Below are 21,573 nucleotides of genomic sequence, written 5' to 3'. Positions count from 1 at the left end.
ACTCTGTTCTTCTCTTCCTTACTCTACTGCACTGTACTCAGCTCTACTGTGACCTACTCTACTGTGCTCTGTGCTTCTCTGCTACTTAACTCTTATTTCTCTGCTCAACTAATTCTACTCTGCTCTCCTGTGTCCTCCTCTACACAACTCTTTGAGTATCTGTCTCTGGCTCTGCCTCCTGCTTTCCCACTTTGACACAGAGGCTGTTGAAGAAAGAGGGAGTGTAAGAGAGACGAACACGGAGGGAGGAGCAGAGGGGCATAGTGGAGAACAAAAGATCAATAGAGGAAAGAAAAATGACGTCAGTCAGAGACCGAGAAACAGAGAGAGATTTAGAGTGAGCAAGAGTGCATGTGTGTGTGAGAGAGAGAGAAAATACATCTTTTACAGCTGGGCGGTGGAGAGAGAGAGCTTTGGCATCAGGAGAGAAAGAGAGAGAGAGAGAGAGGTACAGCAGTATTGCAGTAGTGGTTAGCAGTAGAGCTTGAAATATTTGGCCGAGCCTGAAGGGACCCGACTGCTCACATCAAGTTTGGTCCAACGAGGTCCACACTCATTAAAAAAAATGATGTGTGGGAAACGAGCAGTGAATCTAATCAGGAGAGGACAGTTTAGTTCAGGCAAAAGGATGTTCATATTTGTTTGTAAAGGTTTTTTTAAATGTTGTATGTTCAGTATATGTAGTACACTATATGGGCAAAAGTATTGGGACACCTCTTGCCATGCAGTTTGCCTTTGCACACATTAGTGAAAGAATGGGTCGTTCTAAGGGGATCACTGAATTTGTATGTGGTGCTGTAATAGGATGTCACCGTTGCAACAAGGCGGTTCGCAAAACTTCTCCCCTCCTAGATGTTCCATGATCAACTGTGAGTGGTATTATTGAAAAGTGGAGGCATTTAGGAACCACAGCAACTCAGCCATGAAGTGTCAGACCACGTAAAGTTACAGAGCAGGTCGCCGAGTGCTGAGGAGCATAGAGCATACAAGTCACCAACACTGCTGATCAATAACTGCAGAGTTCAAACCTCCTTTGGCTTTAAGATCAGCACAAAATCTGAGCACTAGGAACTTCATGGCTGGGTTTTCATGGCTGAGCAGCTTCATGCAAGGCTTACATCACCAAGCACTGTGCCGAGTGTTGGATGGAGGGGTGTAAAGCGCCACCGCTGGACTCTGGAGCAGTGGAAACGCATTCTGTGGAGTGATGAATCACACTTCTCTATCTGTCAGTCTGATGGGCGAGTCTGGGTTTGGCGAATGCCAGGAGAACGTTACCTGCCTGACTGCACTGTGCCAACTGTAAAGTTTGGTGGAGGAGGGATGATGATATGGGGCTGTTTTTCAGGGGTTGGTCTAGAACCCTCAGTTCCAGTGAAGGGAAATCTCAATGCTTCAGCACAAAGACATTCTAGACATTTCTATGCTCTCAACTTTGTGTGAACAGTTTGGGGAAGAACCTTCTCTGTTCCAGCAGGACTGAGCCCCAGTGCACAAAGCAGCTCCATAAAGGCCTGGCTGGGTGAGTTTGGTGTGGAAGAACTTGACTGGCCCTCACAGAGCCCTGACCTCAACCCCATCAAACACCTTTGGGATGAACTAGAACGGAGATTGCAAGCCAGGACTTCGCGTCCAACGTCAGTGTCAGAGTAAACAATGTTTGTTGTTCTAAAGTATTGCTTGATGAATGAGTTCATTAAAGTGGGATTCAGCTGATTGTTTTATTATATGATATTGTAGCTGTTTTAGTCACTATGCAGTAATTTAACCGGCACCATTAGAAGGTTTTAGGTTTTATTCAGCACTTTGGATGATGATGGGCCGGTTCAGGCCAGAGTTGTGTTGGTTCAGGTTTGCACTCAGAACTTGATAATGTGGTTTGGGCTGGGTTTGAACAGATTTTTTGTGGAGTTCTGGTCAGTTTTAGGTTCAAAACTTGATGATGTGGGTCGGGTTTGGACAAAACTTTCTCAGACTCGGTTCGGGTTCGATATAAAAGCTTGATGATGTGGTTCGAGTCAGGTTCGAATAGAATTTTGCCGGGCTTTGTTAATTACAAGACTCAGTACTTGATGTGGGCCGGGTCAAGCTCGGGCAGAATTCTTTCAGGTTTGGAAAATAAACTTGATAATGTGGTTTGGTTTGGGTTTGAACAGATTTATTTGGGGGTTCTGGTCAGTTTTGGATTTGAAACTTGATTTGGTTCGGGCCAAGTTAGGACAGAATTTGTTGGGCTCAGTTCGGGTTTGGACTCTAAACCTACCGTCGTTTGGGTAGAGTCGAGTTTGCACAGAATTTTGTCCAACTTGGGTCAGTTTCAGGCTCAGAACCTGATGACGTGGTACAGGTAGAATCAGGATTGGGACAGAATTTTATTGGGCTCTGGTTTTGGACCCAAAACTTGGTGTCGGGTCAGGTTTTGGACAGGATTTTGTTGGGCTCAGTTCGGGTTTAGCCTCAATACTTGATAATGTGAACTGAATTTGATGCTGTGGACAGAATTTAGCTGGGCTTGGCTCTGTAAACACACCCTGCCTTTCCTGCTGTGGCTTTTAATGAGAGCGACCCGCTGCCTGCCGGACTGGGTGGCAGAGAGAAGTTCATCCACAGCCTGGAGAAACAGCAGCACCTCTTACACTCAGGCTGCTCATTCAGCTTCATTTGTACACCAGCACAGCCACTGCAGTCGGCAACATGGCAGACGTTACGGAGCTGGACACCAGCGGCGCTCAAGGACATTAGAGCTGGACCGAGCAAATCAGCCTTCACCCCCGTCCCCCTCGTCCCCTCTGTGGAGAGAAGGACGTGGTTTTCCTCTCTATTATAACAGGTCAGTCTTTCTGTCCTCTAGAAATGAGTCCGGAGCACAAACTCAGTACGGCGTATTTTACTGACCGGCTCATTACTGAACTCAGGGCTGTCTGAGTCTCCATCTTTTACCCTTCAGACTCTCTTTCTCTCTCTTTCTCATCTGTCTCTCACTTATCTGTCTCTCACTTATCTGTCTCTCTTTCTCCTCTGTCTCTCTTTCTCCTCTGTCTCTCTTTCTCCTCTGTCTCTCTTTCTCATCTGTCTCTCACTTATCTGTCTCTCTTTCTCCTCTGTCTCTCACTTACCTGTCTCTCTTTCTCATCTGTCTCTCACTCTTCCTCTTTCCTCTTTTGGCTCCCTTCTTTCTCTGAATTTCCACTCTTCTTTCCTCTTTTTCTTTCATTCTTTCTTTCTTTTTACTCATTCTTTCTTTTATTCGTTCTTTCTTTCTTTTTCTTTCTTTCTTTCTTTCTTTCCTTTACTCATTCTTTTTTCTTTCTTTCTCTTTCTTTCTCTTTTTTTAATTCATTCTTTTTTCATTCCTTCTTTCATTTTCTTTCTTTCTTTTTCTTTCTTTTATTTACTTATTCATTCTTTCTTTTTTTATTATTTTTTTCTTTTTTCTTTAATGCATTCATTCATTGATCTTTTTCTCTTTCTTTTTATTTCTTTCTTTCATTTACTTATTCATTCTTTTTTTTCATTCATTTTTTTTCTTTCATTCATTCTTTTATTCATTCATTGATTTTTTTTCTCTTTCTTTTCTTTCTTTTCTTAGCCTTTACTTTCATCTCCTTTATCCTCCCTCTCTCCCTCTGTTCTGATGCAGGTGTGTGTGTATGTGAGAAAATGGTGTAAAAGTCTCTAATTAGAGAAAGTCTGCGTCTTAAGAACACTTCACCACCTTCTACTCTCTCTCTCTCTCTCTCTCTCTCTCCTCTCCTCTCCTCTCCTCTTTCATCTTTTTCCTCTGTGATAAATTAAAGATGAATTTAATCACAGACTCTTTGATCTGCATTAAGAGGGCTCCGGTAAAGAGTTTAGTTTGGTGTGTTCGGACACGCGCGCCGCTTTTATTCATCTCTCCGTCCGGATCTCGTCCATTCATTATTCCCCCAGAACGGAGAAGATACGATTCAAAAACCCCACAAGCATGATTTTTACCTTTCATATTCAGTTCTACATTACATACTTTATTACATCGCTTAGTTTGAAGATGGAACTAAATATGTGTTTCTCTTTTAAAGGGCCATTCAGTCCTTATGTGGTAATAAAGCTGCAGAAACCACCCATTTGGAATGCATTGTTTTTATGATGTCACAAGACAGACACATTTACATATATCTGCATGTTCAGCTGACAGCAGTTTAGCCCCGCCCACTCATGCTGCAGTTTTAAGGAGTGTTTTAGCCCAGACTGCTGTTTTGAATGAGGCACAATACACACAGTGCAGGGCAGCCAATCAGAACAGAGATCGTTTACATTACATTTACAGTACTGTGCAAAAGTCTGAGATGACCATTTATTTGTATCTCCCAGTAAAAACTGACATTAGGTACAAGTTATTCAGTTATTCATTTACTTCAACGTAAAAAAAGAAGAAAAAAAAACAGAAAACAGAAAATTTATGTAGTAGAAAAGCACAGCTTAAGCAGTTGGTAGGGTGTTGCTGAGCGGTTACTATGGTATTATAGGTGGTTGCAAAGGTGTTGATCTGTGGTTACTATGTTATTCCAGATGGTTGCTAGGGTGTTGCTAAGTGGTTACTATGGTATTTTAAGTGGTTGCAAAGGTGTTGCTTGGTGGTTGCTATGGTGTTGCTATGTGGTTGCTAGGGTGTTGCTAGGGTGTTGCTGAGTAGTTTCTTTAGTATATTAGATGTTTGCAAAAGTGTTCCTAGGTGGTTACTAGGGTGTTGCTGAGTGGTTACTGTGGTATTTTAGGTGGTTGCTATGGTATTCCTAGGTGGTTGCTGTTGTTCCCCACAGGGTTAATAGGATGATTCTAATGGACTTGTATCAACATGTGACATAAGTTGGGTGCACAGACTTTTGCATCCCATGCAAGTATTATTTAAGTTGGGTAACAATAGTGTTGAGCATTGCAATCACTAATAAAACAGAAGCCTCAGTATCAGAATATAATATCAGTGTTTTCAGTGTTCAGTGTGTCACTCTTTTCCTTTATTCAGCTTCCCTTCTTTTCAGGAGACTCACTTTCAGTTTCTCAAAGAAACCTGCAGGGATATTTTCCACACCTCCAAAGTTCAGTCTTAGTAGCTGGTTGATCATTTTCTGAAGTAATCAAACCCATTCAGTGGTGTTGAGGTCTGGACTCTGGGGTGGTCAGTCCATTGTTCAGCTTCTTTGTTTGATGTGTCCGTTTCCTTTTCTCAGTGAGGTTCTTCTTGACAGCTACACATCCTTTCAGACCCACAGCGCTGAGTCGTCTTCTCACAGTGGAAGGATGGACAGAAACACCTGTGGATGTTTTCAGATCTGAAGCAGCTTGATTTTCTCCTCTCTCTCAGAGATGAAAGCTTTAAGTGCTGTTTATCTGATGGGGACAGTGTTGGTGTCTACCAGGTCTTCCAGATGGTTGTTAGGAGTCACATTTTCTCTGTAGCTTTTAATAATTTTGAACTCCAGTTTTGGAAACCATTGTTTATTTTAACTTGTACTTGATGTCTGTTTTGAATGGAAATTAAAGAAAAAAGAAAGACACAGTAACAGAGAGAGTGAGAGAGAGCAAGCGAGCGAGAGAGCAGGGTTTTCTCTTTGGAATGCAGTAACTTTGCCCTCTGTGAAACACTCAGTCAGTGCAGACACTCTGATCTCTCCATTCTTGCTGTCACAGCTTGACTCCTCTCTGCTCCTGTTAGCCTTTCACTCCCTCTTTTCCTCCCTCATCCATCACTGTAAATGACAGAGCAGGAGGGGCGCCAGTGTCTGTCCAGCCTGATAGCGGCTAACACATCACCATTACTTTAAACTGGGCATTAGCACTGTTCTTACGCCGTTTGCAGCCTCTCCTTACACTGTGTGACCATTTCATGTTGAATGCACAAACAGAAACGACCCATAAAAATTGTCACATTATCAATTGCATTATTGTAATTATGAAAAGATGGATTTTCCTCACTTTATTGAAACTAAAGAGAACACACCATTTGGTCCCCCCTGTCCTTACATAATGTTTACAGAAATTAAGCTGCTAAATCAGCCTGTTTTTATTTATTTTGTGATGCCATAAAAACTGCATTTAAAAAATGCATTTAAATGTATCCACCTTTTCAGACTACAGCAGTTTGGCCCCGCCCACTCACACTGAAGTTATAAGGAGTGTTTCAGTCCAGACTGCTTTTTAAACAAGGCACAATACTGGGCAGCCAATCAGAACAGAGCTTATATATATATATCAGTCTAAAGGAACAGCCTGTTTAAATCTGGGCGATGAAGAGGAGCTGAAGAATGGTCATAGAAGAGTGTGTGTGTGTGTGTGTATATATATATATATATATATATATATATGTATATATATATATATATATATATACACACACACACACACACACAATGTTTTATTATATGTGCACTTTATATATGATTGCTGTCTAACAATACACTTAAGAAAAGAAAGTGTTAATAATATTAAAGTATGTATAGTAATATGAAAGTATATATTATAATAAAATGACACCTATTTGATGTGTGTCTGCAAAATAAAATATGTGAGAAAAAGGTTTATTTTCAAATAGGTTTATGTAATTAAGAAGGAGAAAGAAAAGACAAAGATAAAGGAAAGAAAAGGAAAAAAAAACAAAAACAATGAGTAAAGTCGTGGTTTGGTGGTCACTCACTGTCCTGGAGTGTATGACTCTCATACACTAATTCTCTCTCTCTCTCTCTCACTCTCTCTCTCCCCGCAGACCCTGGAGGCGGTGTTGAGCTTCAGGTACAGCGGTGGTCTGGGGCAGGTGGAGGGTTACTACAGAGAGATCAGTCTGGGGGTGAAGGTGGACGTGGAGCCCTCAGTGTTCTTCACCAGAGTCAGCACACTGCCTGCTTCCAGGTACCCCATACATACACAATCAATATCCATAATAATCAATATCCATATACTGTACAAAAGTTTTAAAGACCTGAAAATTCGCTCAGAAAAGCATTAATATTGAATAAATGCAAATAACATTAATACAGTAAGTATTGATTTCATGTATGTCAGTGTTCATCTGTTCAGTTCTAAACCTCTCTTCAGGGACACCCAGTATTATTTATGTGTAGAGTCCTAAGTAAGCGAAACGTCGCTGATGCGGACAGTATCAGTAATATCAGTCACGTTAGCACAGCAGGACACCGTCAGCAGTCTGCACTGCTCTGAGGACTGTGGAGAAATCAATGAGCAGCAAACTGACAAAATTAACAGCAGAGTGGAGTTTCAGTTCCCCTTAGAGCCTCCACTGTAACGAGAACCCACGAGTGTATGAACGAGAGTGAGAGGCTACAGTCACAGGGGGGTTTAATCGTTGACTGTGTGTGATATTTAAGATCATTTCTCTTCTCTTCTCTTCTCTTCTCTTCTCTTCGTCTTTTCTCTTCTCGTATCATTTCTGTTCTTTTCTATTATTTTTTTTTCTTCTCTTCTCCTCATTTTTCTTCTCTTCACTTCTTTTTTCTCCTGTCCTCTTCTCTGATCTTCTTTCATTTCTTTTTTCTTCTCTTCTTTCCTTTCCTTTCATCTTCTCATCTCTCTCATTTCTCATTTTTTTCTTCTCTTGTCTTCTCTTCTTCTCTTGTCATCTCTTCTCTTCTCATATTATTTTTCATTTCTTTGATTTTTCTTCTCATCTCTTCTTTTTAATTTTTTTTCTCATTGCTCTTCTCTTTTTTCTTCTCTTCTCATTACGCTTCTCTTTTTTCTTTTTGTTTCATTTTTCTTCTTTTCGATTTGATTTCTTTTTTTCTTCTTTTCTCCTCATTTTACTTCTTTCATTTTTTTCTTCTCAATTATTTTTCTTCTCTTTTGTTCTCTTTTCTTCTCTTTTTCTATTCTTGTATCATTTCTGTTCTTTTCTATTGGATTTCTTTTTTTGTTCTCTTCTTTCCTTTCATATTCTCTTCTCTTCTCTCATTTGCTTTAATTTCTTTTATTCTCTTCTTTTTTTCCTCTTCTTTCTTTTCATTTCTTTTTTCTCTTCCATCTTTTTCTTTTTTCTTCTCTTTCTTCCCATTTTCTTAATCTCTCAGTCTTTCTCTCTCTCTCTCTCTGTCTCTGAGCTGTGGTTTGACCTTGTGTGGTATATGTGAGTCCTTGCGTTTCTCTCGTTCAGCGCGGTTTTCTGCGGTATGTTCTCTCTTTCTTATGTAGATACAGGAGGACTGAAGCGCAGGATCAGCCTTATTGTGTATTCAGAGTGAAAGGGCTGGACCTGCAGCCCTGTTGGCTGTGCTGAATAATTTAGCCGGGCGTAGGTGTCCGCTCCAGACCACACAAATCCTTCTGAATACTTATTGGAGTCGGCCCTCTTTTTCTCCTCGTTTAACCTTTAGACTTCCAGACCGATTATCGTCCCTTCACTCTATTATTTAAATCATCCTGTGTCTTCAGAGTGGAAACTTTCCAGGAGGACGAATACAAGTCCTTAACTTTTCATGTACATTAATGTTACAAGACATGACGGAATAAAACCTCGTATCTCCATTTTTGTTGTTGTCTACTTTACAGAATTTGAAAATGCCACCAGACCTTCACATCATGCTGAAATTTCATGTTGTATGGACCAATAGAAAAGCTCCACAATTACTTTAAAAATATCTCATTTTGTTAACTTCCATTCAAAGTTAAGAACATTTTTTCCTTCTCCTGTGAAGCCACCGTAATGGAGATACAAGGTTTTGTCGCGATATATATATACACACATATATATATATATATATATATATATATATATATATATGATATTCATTTATGTTGGTCCATTCGTCATGAAATGTTCACATGATTTAAAATACAGCAGCGGTGTTAAAATATTTTATGCTGTTCTGTTTTGAGGAAACAAATGCAATCTATATATAATCTATATAAAAAAATATTAAGCATTCATGGGCTACGATTTTGTAGAAACACTCGTAAGGATGCACCGGTACCGTATTTTTCAGACGTAGTACGAGTATGTGTTTTTTTTTTTTTAGTACACATCGATACCAATGTCATACTGGGTAATCTAATTAGAATAAAGTAGTTATTGGTTAAACGAGTGCACTATACCTTAAAATTAAATCAGTAAAATGTAGCTGACTTACAATAACATGCATTTGCTAGCTGTGCTGCATTAGTTACCTTGGATCTAGGTGCACTGCGGTGGAGAGGAGCGGGTTTTGTTCCATTTCAGAAAAGTGCTCCTGTAAAGCTGTAAGTAAAGTAAGTTTCATAGTTTTGATCCTCACTTGTCTCTTACAACATCAGTCTCTGTAGCACAATGACAGCAGGAATCACATCTGAAGCTAACACATCCAAGGAGCTCACATTTCATGTTTTTAGCCGTAAATGAATGTCCTCTAAAGCCAGACTTACACTGAGCGATTTTAGAAATATTTTAGAAGCATTACTGCTACTGATTACTGATTGGTTGGCATTACTGCTACTGAGTGTTGATTAGTTAGCATTACTGCTACTGATTACTGATTGATTGGCATTACTGCTACTGAGTGCTGATTAGTTAGCATTACTGCTACTGAGTACTGATTGGTTGGCATTACTGCTACTGAGTGCTGATTGGTATCATTACTGCTTGATTGGTCACTCCTCCCGCTCTGTAGCTTTATCATTTCATTTTGGCCAAAAGGATCCAAAAAGAGAAGAATAGAGTCGAGCAAACTTCAGTTCCTAAGCTGACAGATGCTGGATATACTAAGAAGCTCCACCGCAGATCTACAAGTTACACAGTTTTGGAAAAATGTTTTTCTGAGCTGCTTCTTTTGCTTGTCTACTCAAGCTGTTTTTGGCAAGATCTCTTTTACTTTGTCTGCAGGCATCATTTAATTACGGTAACAATCCTTTACTTAAATATGGTTTAGGCTGCTCCACCCACCTCTGATTAACTGTTTGGTTAATAGAGGTTAAACCAGATGGGATCCATTTGTAGAGTAATTTTCAAAGAGATTAATGCATTGATTTTCCTTTGAAAGGAGAGAAGGAGGATGATGGAGAGAGGTGATCTTGCAATAAGGAGAGAGAGGGAGAGCGCTTGTGGTGGAGTCAGCGCTGCTTTTCTCTGCCAGTCATTTTCAGTTTCTCTAAATGGTTGGAGAATTGGCAGCAGCTCTGGAGATGATTCATCCTCTCATTGATCACTGCCAGAAGAGAAAAAATTACAGATATGCTCTGATCCTCATCCCTCCATCACTACAGTGGGAGCAGCAGAATGACAAATTCCCCCTGTAGCGATGTTTGATAAGTTGGAAAAGGCGCAGTGCACAAATTATTCCATATTCAAGAAATGCTGTAGATGTAACATGTTCTAATCCTCTATGCATCTTTTAAACATCATTCTTTCCAATAATGATAATTTATCGTCAATACAATAACATTGTGGGATTGGCCAGGGGACGGTAAGTGAGTCCACCTTAAATTCCTCACTCTCATAACAGTATAACTCATATGTGAATGTCATAGTAGTTACTGAGTAATCCAGAGTAGTTACTTTGTTGTAGATACAGAATAGCTTGTAGTAGTAACTGAGCAATTCATAATAGTTACTGAGTAATTCATAGTAGTTACATGCAGTGGATACTGAATAAAATATAGCTGTTACTGCATAATTCATAGTGGATACTAAGAAATCCATATTAGGTACTGGCTAATTCATATTAGTTACTCAGTAATTCATAGTGGATACTAAGTAATCCATACTAGGTATGGGATAATTCATGTTAGTTACTCAGTAATTCATAGTGGATACTAAGTAATTCATAGTAGGTACTGGATAATTCATAGTAGTTACTCTGTAATTCATAGTGGATACTAAGTAATTCTTAGTAGGTACTGAAAAGTTCGTAGTAGTTACTCTGTAATTCATAGTGGATACTAAGTTATTCTTAGTAGGTACTGGATAATTCATAATAGTTACTGAATAATTTATAGTCAGTACTAAGTAATTAATAGTACGTACTGAAAAAATCATAGAGGTTGATCAATAACTCATTGTAATTACTAAATAATAATTCATAATGGATACTGAATAATTAGTTGTTGATCCTGAATCATTTATAGTACTTACTCAGTCACTGAAGTTATAAGGAGTGTTTCACTGTGGGCTGATTTGTGACTGAAGCACAGTATAGGGCAGCCAATAAGAACAGTGATCATTGGCATATATCTGAAAGGCACTGTAACAAAAACAAACCCACATGAATGTCACAAGTAGGCGTTGCCCTTTAAAGCCATGTTAAAATATTCAGTAAGTTCCCCTGAGTGTTCCTGCAGACTCACGGAGACTAATGCACTCATGTACCTGATCTTTCGTTATGCTGTACGCTTGTAGTGACAGTAATGACAGAAAACACTGTAACAAAACAGGCAGAGGGATGAAGAGAGGCTGCATTCATATCAGTCTTAAATGAGTGTTAAATGACTGTTTAAACAAAAAAACAACTGTAAAATTAAAATACAAGGAAAATCCAGTATACGGGTCTTTAAATGCACATGTGATATGTATGTAATTGTGTGTGAAGGTTCTAACTCCCCTCTCTCTCTCTCTCTCTCTCGCTCTCTCTGCAGTACTCGTCAGTGCCATTTGCTGTTGGATGTGTTTAACCCCACTGAGCATGAGCTCACTCTGACTGCCAGAAACCAGCAGCTCATTCTGCACTCCAGCGAATGCCAGAGGTACAAACACAAGCACAGATACCAGAAACTGCAGCTCATACCTGTAATACTACCCACAGCACTGTGTCAGAGTCAGAGAGCACACGGTTTATTTAATTCACAGATAGAACAGCCATTAAAGTACAAGTTATTATTTTTCACTGTCAGTAAAAAGGCATAATTACACAGAAGCCTCGACAACTAGATATAATATCCCCCCTTTTCAGTATTTGTTGTTGTCTACTTTATTCCAGCTTCCCTTCTTTTCAGGAGACTCACTTTCAGCTTCTCAAAGAAACCTGCAGGGATATTTTCCACACCTCCAAAGTTCAGTCTTAGAAGCTGGTTGATCATTTTCTGAAGTAATCAAACCCATTCAGTGGTGTTGAGGTCTGGACTCTGGGGTGGTCAGTCCATTGTTCAGCTTCTTTGTTTGATGTGTCCGTCTCCTTTTCTCAGTGAGGTTCTTCTTGACAGCTACACATCCTTTCAGACCCACAGCGCTGAGTCGTCTTCTCACAGTGGAAGGATGGACAGAAACACCTGTGGATGTTTTCAGATCTGAAGCAGCTTGATTTTCTCCTCTCTCTCAAAGATGAAAGCCTTAAGTGCTGTTTATCTGATGGGGACAGTGTTGGTGTCTACCAGGTCTTCCAGGTGGTTGTTAGGAGTTTTCTTTATAGTTTTTACTCATAAGTCCAGTTTTGGAAATTCCTGACTTTCTCTTTCCTTATGCCGTCTCCTCTCGTACTTAATTTTGACTGGAGATCAAATAAATGAAAGGTAGTCTGTGATTTTTGCAGTGTACTCTGTGAGTAGGCTGTAGTGAGGTAATGCTATACTTATACCAAAGCCTAATCTGATCCTTCTGGTCTTTTAGTTTTTCCCAAAATGCTGCATTTGGGTTGTAAACAGTATCTCACGATACAATATTATCACGATATGTTGCACACGATAATGATGTCATGATACTGCAATTCTGTGATACTCGATATATTGCAAGGCAATCCTCTACATCATGATATCTGAGTAACTGAAGAGAATAAAAGACTCCTAAACAGGCAAATAGCAGAAATTGTGTATTTATTAGTGTCAGTTTCATTGACTTTGACGAACAATATGGAACAATGTACAACAAAGCGCAGAGCTTAGCTTTACGCCTCTTGAACACACATACACTGACTGCATGTGTCATCATTCCAAGTCCAGGTCAGACCTTTGACCTGAAAGTGGACGGTACCTGTGTGAATTGTTTCCCCCTGTTGTCCGCCGTTTCTCCCCTGTGAGTTTCTTTTTCTTCACCGCAGGTTTACCCTCATGAAGGGTAAGTCATGAAGTACTGAATCTGGAAAATCTAATTGGAGAGAAGCTCTGTTTAGATTAGATTTAAGATTAAGTGACCCTTATTAGTCCCACAATGGCGAAATTTCACCTCTGCATTTAACCCATCCGTGCAGTGAAACACCACATACACTAGTGAATACACACACACTAGGGGACAGTAAGCACGCTTGCCCAGAGCGGTGGGCAGCCCTTTCCGCAGTGCCCAGGGAGCAGTTGGGGGTTAGGTGCCTTGCTCAAGGGCACCTCAGTCATGTACTGTCAGCTCAGGGGACCGAACCAGCGACCTTCTGGTCACAGGGCTGGTTCCCAAACCTCCAGCCCACGACTGCATGTTTTTGTTGTGAAGACCAGCAAAATGTGTCCACTTCTACTGACCGTTCATGCTTTCTGATCATTGTGAGGTAGTGTGGCCTAGCAGTCTAAGGCGCTGAATTAAGGCTCCAGTCTCATGACTGAGGTGCCCTTGAGCCAGGGACCTAACCCCCAGCTGCTCCCCGGTCGCCCCAAGTGCACCGCTCGGGTCAAGTGTGCTCACTGCCCCCTAGAGTGTGTGTGTATTTACCAGTGTGTATGTGTGTGTTTTGCTGCACAGATTATGTTATGTTGAAGGTTAAAATGTGGAGGTGAAATTTCCCCGTTGTGGGATTAATAAGGGTAACTTAGGCTACGTTTACACAGCAGGTAAAAGTGGCCCAAATCTGATTTTCTCACCAAATCAGATTTTTTTTGTTTGGCTCTTCACAGTATCGTGTAAATGTGACCTGTGTGCAACATCAGTCTGAACAGATCAGCTCCTAAACCGACCCACATGCGCAAAAGAACAGTGCGTCATGTTGCTTCATGCGGCTCATCCAGAGGTAAACAATCATAACTGCCAGCGAACGCCAGTCACTCCCAGATGTTTCAGCTTCATCTTTATCATCATCACAGGAGCCAACATGAAGCTTCACTGACTGACAGGTGGGCTCCCAGAATGTGTTCGAGCCGTAAAAAGGGCGCAGTCACTTCTTTGGTTCGTTGCTGCCTCATTCTCTTGTGGCTACGCTTGGCTGTTTCGATCGAAATCTCTTCGAACACTGAGCGGTTGCGATAAGTGCCTTCTAATGTTTTGGAACAGAAACATCAGACTAAATGTTTATGAGGTCACGTCAGCGTGAAACTCTGACGAATGTTGAGTTGGATTGACGTAGAAGTCGTGTGAATTCCGATCTGGCTGTTCAGAGTCACATTGCCACAGATCGGATACGGATCAGATTTCAGTACCACATATGAAAGCGTCTCAAATCGGAATTGAAAATGTCAGATTCAGTGTGTTTTTGCTGTTCACACTGACACACAGACACACATCTGTGTCACATATGAAGAAAAAGATCGGATTTGGGCCACTTTTACCTGCTGTGTGAACGCAGCCTTAAACTTAATCTCATATGTGGTCCTCACAAAGGGTTAAATACAGAAACCGGCAGCACATGCACACACATACACACACAGTGCGCCCTGCTGGCTGAGCGGTGTAGGGAGTGTGCTGAGAGTGTGTGAGTTGTGTGGATTCAGAGCTCCAGCAGATCTCAGTGTGTCAAATCTCTCACTTTCAGAGCTGTTTCAGTCTTCAGGTATTTTTACTGGTTAATTAGCGCTCAGGCTGGCGCTGTAGATCTGCTCTCGGTCGCTGTGTTAATGCTTTACGTCATTACTGTCCTGCACTCCTCACAAACCGGAGCAGGTGCTTTTTGCAGCCTCTGCAGTTCTCGTTCCGCACTCCTCTCTGCTCCTGAACGGCTCATATCCTACTGCTGCTTTATTTCCTCCTCGAGGTCACATTTGTCTGCTTTTTTGTACCAAAAATGTTTTTCCGTTACCGTTTATAATCACCTCTTTATCACAGGCTGCTTTCGCTACTGTGCCTTTAAGACTGACATATGTAAATGAGCTCTGCTCTGATTGGCTGCCTTGTTTCGTGTGTCTTTCAAAAAGCACTCCGGACACTTTTTATAACTTCAGTGTGAGTGGGCGGGGCTAAGATGTAGTCTCTCTCTCTCTCTCTCTCTCTCCTCTCTTTTACTCTCGCTCTGTCCATCTCTGTCGTTTTCTGTCTTGTTCTCTCTTTTGCTCTCCTTCTCCCTCTCTATTTCTCTTTTTATGTCTCTCTCTCGTTTTCTTTCTTTCTGTCTCTCCATCTCTCTCTTGCTTTGTCTTTTGTTCTTTTTTTTTCTGTCTCACTGTTTTTTTTTCTTTATCTCATTCTCCCTCTCTCTTTCTCTCTTTCTCTCTGTCTGTCACTTTCTTTCGTTTCTTTTTCTTTCTTCGTTTCTATCCATCTCTCTCTTCCACACTCTTTTCTGTCTATATTTATCACTCTCTCTACCTTCTTTCTTTCTTCTGTCTCTCATTCTCTTTCTCTTTTTCCCATTTGTACATATCTCTCTCCATTCTCCTCCCCTTCTCCATTCTCCTCCCCCTTCGTCTCTCTTTCTGTCTTTTTAGTTTTATCCATATCTCACTCTTTTTCTACCTCTCATTTTCTTTATATCCATTTCTCTCTATCTCTCTCACTCTCTCTCTTCCTCTCTCTTTCTCTTTTTCTCCTTCTTTTTGTCTCTCACTCTGTTTCTTTCTCTCTCTCTATCTTTTTTCTCTGTCTTGCTTTCTCTCTCACTCTCTCTCTCTTTCCATCTCTCATTTTGTCTGTTGTCTCTTTTTCTCTCTCTCTTATTCTCTATCTCATTCTCTCTCTTTCTCTCTCTTTTTTCTGTCACTTTCTTTCGTTTCTTTTTCTCTTTCTTAATGTCCACCTCTTTCTCTACCACTCTCTTTTCTGTATGTTTATCACTCTCTCTATCTTTGCTCTTTCCTCCGTCTGTCATTCTCTTTCTCTTTTTTCCTGTCTGTACATATCTCTCTCCATTCTCCTCCTCTCTTTTTCTGTCTATCAAAATCTTTCTGGCTTTTTCATTGTCTCTCTCTCTCTCTCTCTCTCTCTCTCTCTCTCTCTCTCTCTATCTATCTATCTATCCATCCATCTATCTATCTTGCTTTGTCTCTGTTTTTATTGCTCGTTGCAGGTTGTAGATCCTGGTGATCCAGGGTTTTTGTGACATCACAAATACAAAGAATTCAAAATGGGTTGTTTGTGCAGTTTGTTTCCCTATATGGGCCGTGCGGAGAGCGGACGTATATTTTAACACTGTTCAAACTACATCAAACGTTTTTTTTCATTAAAAAAAGAAAGGAACATTATTTTTTATGATATTGGCTCCTTAATATATCACAGAGCGCATCTCAGTCGCAGTGTGTAACAGAGTAACGACAGTTCTAGTGTTTGTGTTGTGCAGTCCTGCTGCTCTACAGTGAGGTGTGTGTGTGTGTGTGTGTGTGTGTGTGTGTGTGTGTGTGTGTGTGTGTCGGAGTTCTTTTCTCCTCCTCCTCTGCAGCAGTTCATCCTCTCCTCCCTCTCTTTGCTCTCCAGCTTTAATCCACCTGGGCTCTGCAGCGTTACAGCCGGACGCCCTTTAACCCCCATTTCACTTCATCTAAACAACACACGCAGCTCTGAGTGTCTGTATGAAAGAACCGGGTTTTGGTTCTGGTCACGTTCACGTTCCTATGGACTGTGCAGATAGCAGGGACGTGTGTGTTCTGTGTGTTCGGGCTCGTTCTGATATTGGAGTGTGTGTCAGAGTTAATGAGCAGATTTTAACCTCAGAGAAGGAAAAAGTCTTTTCAGCTGATCATGATCTCATCATACACTGACGGGGTCGACCGGTTCTCCCGTTCTGTCAGAACCACGAATGAAAATGTATCAGCTCGCTGTGCTCGAGTAACGGAGGCGTCTTCAGTGAGCTAGTGTGCTAACGCTAACACTAGAGCTGACCGGTGCAGGGGCAGGTGGTGATGACTCCTCATCATCTACACAGAGTGTCTCCTCCTCTCTGTGGATGATCAGGTTAATCTGTCAAACACTGAGAACTGAGGAATATCGGTTAATGGCTTTGGTTCTAGCTAATTCTAGCTAGAATAGACAAACTGGCCTCAGCTGCACTCTCTGTAGATCTTTCTGTCCATATTTATTTGTCTGCCTGTCTTTCTGTCTATCTGTCTGTTAGTCTATCCTTATGTCTGCCTTTCGATCTTTCTGTCTGTCTGCCTGTCTTTCTGTCTCTGTCTATCTCTCTGTCTGTCTGCCTGTCTTTCTGTCTTTGTCTATCTCTCTGTCTGTCTGTTTGCCTGCCTGTCTTTCTGTCTCTGTCTATCTGTCTCTCTGTCTGTCTGTCTTTCTGTCTCTGTCTGTCTGTCTGTTTCTGTCTGTCTGCCTTTCTGTCTTTCTTTTTGGTCTATCAATGTTTGTTTGTCTATATATCTGTACGGCTTTGTCTCTATCTGTCTGTGTCTATATGTCTGTCTATCTGTCTGTCGTTGTCTGTGTTGTCATTTATCAGCCTATCTCTCTGTCTGATTCTCTGTCTTTCTGTCTGTCTGTCTGCCTGTCTTTCTGTTTTTTGTCTGTCTGTCTGTATGTCTGTTTATCTATCATATGTCTGTCTGTCTACCCTGTCTTTCTGTCTGTCTTTATCTGAATGTGTCTGTTCTCTCTCTCACTCTCTCTCTACCCATCTATCTGTCTTTCTGTATTTCTGTCTGTTTTTCTGTCTATCTGTCTGTCTGTCTATGTCTCTATCTGTGTGTCTGTCTATCTGTCTGTCTATCTTTCTGTCATTGTTTGGGTATCCATTTATCTGTCTGTCTCTCTCTCACTCTCTCTCTACCTATCTGTCTGTCTTTGTCTGTCTGTCTATCTGCCTGTCTTTGTTTGTGTATACATTTATCTGTTGGTATCTGCTGTATGTGTGTGTGTGTGTGTGTGTTGTGGGTGAGGCCGAGTGAGCTGCAGTGAACCTCTGCTGCAGTGTGTGTGTGTGTGTGTGTGTGTGCACGCTGCAGTGTGTGCTGCAGTGTGTGTGTGTGTGTGTGTGTGTGTGTGTGTGTGCACGCTGCAGTGTGTGCTGCAGTGTGTGTGTGTGTGTGTGTGTGTGTGTGTGTAGTCTCTGCGCTGGGTCACGAGCTAAAAATAGAGCCGAGAGAGCAGCAGCACGTGAGCTAAAAATAACCCTCTCTCTCGTTCTCTCACTCTCTCTCTCTCGCTCTCGCTCTCTCGCTCTCTCTCTCTAGTGAAATAATACTCAGTGGTGCCTTTGATATGAAGCTTTGCGCTTACTGATCTATTCTTCTCTGTGCTTTCTCTCTCTGTCTCTCTCTCTCTCTCTGACTCCCTCTGTCTGTCTCTCTCTCTGTCATTCTTTCTTTTATTTATTTATTTCTCTTTCTTTCAATCCAGATCTCTCTGCCTTCTTTATTTTCCTTTCTTCTCTATCATTCCTTTTGTTGTTTTTATGTCTGTGCCTGTCTCTCTCCATTCACCTCCCCTTTTTATCTTTTTTCTGTCCCTGTCTCTCACACTCTCTCTCTTTACTTCTCTCTGTTTTTTTTAATATCCATTTTTCTTGCCCTTTCTCTCTCTCTGTTTTAATTGCAGACTGTAGATCTCGGTGACGCAGGGTGAGGGAGATGAGATGCGAGTGCGCTGATTGTAATCGAGGATAAGAGGGAAAAACCTGTAGGCTGAGTTTATCTTCTCTGAGATGAAGCTTTAATTAAGGCGGCTAGATGAGCATCATCTTCAGATCCGCAACGTGGTGAGGATATTAACTCCTGTAAACCATAACACGAGAAAATCAGCAGTGAAGGCAGCTTTGATGCTGAGGAATATTTCCGTCGTAAATAAACGTCTCCAGATGTTCCAGATGTGACTCTAACCTTAGAAAGACGTTCCTGAAATCAGTTTAATCCTGACTGCAGTAAAAGAGCTCGAATTTGCCTTGAATAACTCGAACGTGGAAAACAAGTAAACACCTCATTCTTTTTGAAGGTAATGTGGTCTGAGGAAACATGCAAGGCATCATGGGAGTTGAAGTATAAATAGCACATTCTTGAACGCGTTCTATGCACCATTTGCTGCTGATTGCGGCTGAGGATGGGTTAGGAACACCGCCGGGAACAGCAGCGGGAATGAAAATAATAATGCAGAACTACAGCAGAGCATTGTGGATTCATCGCTCCTCCGGTTCAGTTTCACTCGGGCTGATTGAGGAGAAAGGCGTGTGTTGTTGCTCCACTAGTCTGGAAAACAATGTCAGCTTATTATGTGAACGGCTCACGTATTTCCAGCAATGTTATGACATTTTATCCGTAATAGCATCAGGTATAATGATAATAATAATGATATTCATATTAATAAAAACAATAATAATAATAATAATAATAATAATACCTAGAAAGGTTCGTTTCCTGAAGGAAACTAAGGATGGTTGTGCAGCTTAAATGGTTCCCACTTCCTGCTAGGTTGCTAGGTGATTGCTATGGTATCCGAGGTGGTTGCTAAGGTGTTGCTAGACGGTTGCTAAGGTAGCACAGGTGGTTTCTATGGTGTTGCTAGGAGTTTGGTATTGCATCCCTGGTGGTTGTTGGGTGGTTGCTATGGTGTCTTAGGTGGTTGATAAGATGTCGCCAGGTGGTTGCTAAGGTAGCACAGGTCGTTGCTATGGTGTTGCTAGGGGTTTGGCATTGTATCCCAGGTGGTTGTTAGATGATTGCTAAGGTAGCACAGTTGGTTTCCATGGTGTTGCTAGGGGTTTGGTATGGCATCCCTGGTGGTTGTTAAGCGGTTGCTATGGTCTCTTAGGTGGTTGATAAGATGTCGCTAGGTGGTTGCTAAGGTAGCACAGGTCATTGCTATGGTATTGCTAGGCGTTTGGCATTGTATCCCAGGTGGTTGCAAGGTGGTTGCTAAGGTAGCACAGTTCATTGCTACGGTGTTGCTAGGGGTATGGTATGGCATCCCTGGTGGTTATTAGGTGGTTGCTATGGTCTCTCAGCTGGTTGCTAAGATGTTGTTAGGTGGTTGCTAAGGTAGCACAGGCTGTTTCTATGGTGTTGCTAGGGGTTTGGTATTGCTTCTCTAGTGGTTGTTAGGCGGTTGCTGTGGTCTCTCATCTGGCTGCTAAGATGTTGCTAGGTGGTTGCTAAGGTAGCACAGGTCGTTGCCGTGGTGTTGCTAGGTGGTTGCTAAGGTAGCCCAGTTCATTGCTATGGTGTTGCTAGGGGTGTGCAATGTGCAGTAATAATAATAATATTAATAATAATAATAATAACAATAATAATAATAATAATAATAATAACAAATATCACAACCTTTTCCTGTCACTAACCAACTATGCGGGAGATGTTTCTGAGATGATTGGATATAAGATAATCCACCTGCATAAACAAGCCGAAAATCAAAGGAAAATAAGAGGTTCCAAAACTGGAGATTAAAAAATGATTAAAAGCTACAGAGAAAACTATTGAGGCGTAAAGTGAAGCGATGTTGTGTGTCTTCACATCATGTGACCAGTGCATATAATCACAGCGTAGCGTACCATAAAACTTGAATTTAGTCTTTTGAATGGTATGGCATGACGAATCCTGCTTAATATGAGCCGAGACGTAAACTAATGAGGTACAAGTTTTGATCTTGGGTTGACTTTAATGAAGTGTCATATAAAGAAAGAGAAAGTACGTCTTCATTCCACAGGGAGCCCAGAGCTGCTCTCCTCTGTCTCAGCTTTGCTCTGTGGCCAGGCTGTGGCCACTCTGTGAGTAAAGAGATTTGGACACTGTGTGTAATTTCGTCTCCAGGTTCTGTAACAGATGAATTAGTTCTGCTGTTTTGTCGTTTTGTCCTGACGTTCCAGTTGAGGAGGTTGTAATTTGGGGTAGTGGAAATTGTCCAGCGGTCAGGCTGTGATGGTGTGAGTGCTTTTCATTCTACACAGTGCGCACTACACAGTGTGCTGAGCCAGCTAGACCTTCCTGCAGGTCCTTTTCGGGCATAGGGGGGTTTTGCTTTGCATTTCTGGCAGCATACGAGCCTTCACCTAAACAGTTCCCCTCAAACGGCTTTTCTTAATGGCATTTCGGACAGAGGAAATTGGGAGTTGAATGCGCTCTGGTATGTTTTTATGTAATGTAGGCATCAGTTAGCTTTATTTTTCGATCCTCAGCCAGCTGTATAGGAGAGCCCATGGTTGTTGTGTTTTAGTAGAAGATTGGAAGAGTCAGAGAATTTATTATGCTCTGGAATTGTAAATAGCTGACGTTTCCTAATGACAATTCTTGACCTGCCAAACCAGTCCTAGCAAATCAGTTGAGGCATAACAAGTTCTGAGACTTTACAACTGACTTTACAACTTTTTAACTTTTGTGCTGTTGTGTTTATTACTGTTTTATACTATTTCATACTGTTTTATTTATTATGCATCTCAGAGCTAAAACAGCTCAGCCACAGAGCGGTAGACCACACAAACTCACAGAGTGGGACCACTGAACGCTGAAGCAGCAGCGCATATGCAATGCATAGTGCGTAATGCAAAGTAAAGTTTGGCGGAGGAGGGATATTTACACCGATCAGGCGTAACATTATGACCACCTCCTTGTTTCTACCCTAACTGTCCATTTTAT

The 21,573-nt window shown here is 41.4% G+C and overlaps 1 protein-coding gene across 2 annotated transcripts in view; it reads left to right on the top strand.

Moving 5' to 3' along the window:
- trappc9 (trafficking protein particle complex 9) overlaps positions 1–21,573 on the top strand; it is a 237,258-nt gene that overhangs the window by 202,536 nt on the left and 13,149 nt on the right. For both annotated transcript variants that reach the window (XM_036576824.1, XM_036576823.1), the window contains 2 exons: positions 6,740–6,882; positions 11,590–11,697. In XM_036576824.1, the coding sequence (XP_036432717.1) occupies positions 6,740–6,882; positions 11,590–11,697 (251 nt within the window). The remainder of the gene's footprint in view (positions 1–6,739; positions 6,883–11,589; positions 11,698–21,573) is intronic.

Source organism: Colossoma macropomum, unplaced genomic scaffold, assembly GCF_904425465.1.
Source record: "Colossoma macropomum unplaced genomic scaffold, Colossoma_macropomum, whole genome shotgun sequence".
In the NCBI taxonomy this organism is placed as follows: Eukaryota; Metazoa; Chordata; class Actinopteri; order Characiformes; family Serrasalmidae; genus Colossoma; species Colossoma macropomum.
The sequence above is the reverse complement of the archived record's forward strand: the minus strand, read 5'-3'. Positions and strand labels throughout refer to the sequence as shown.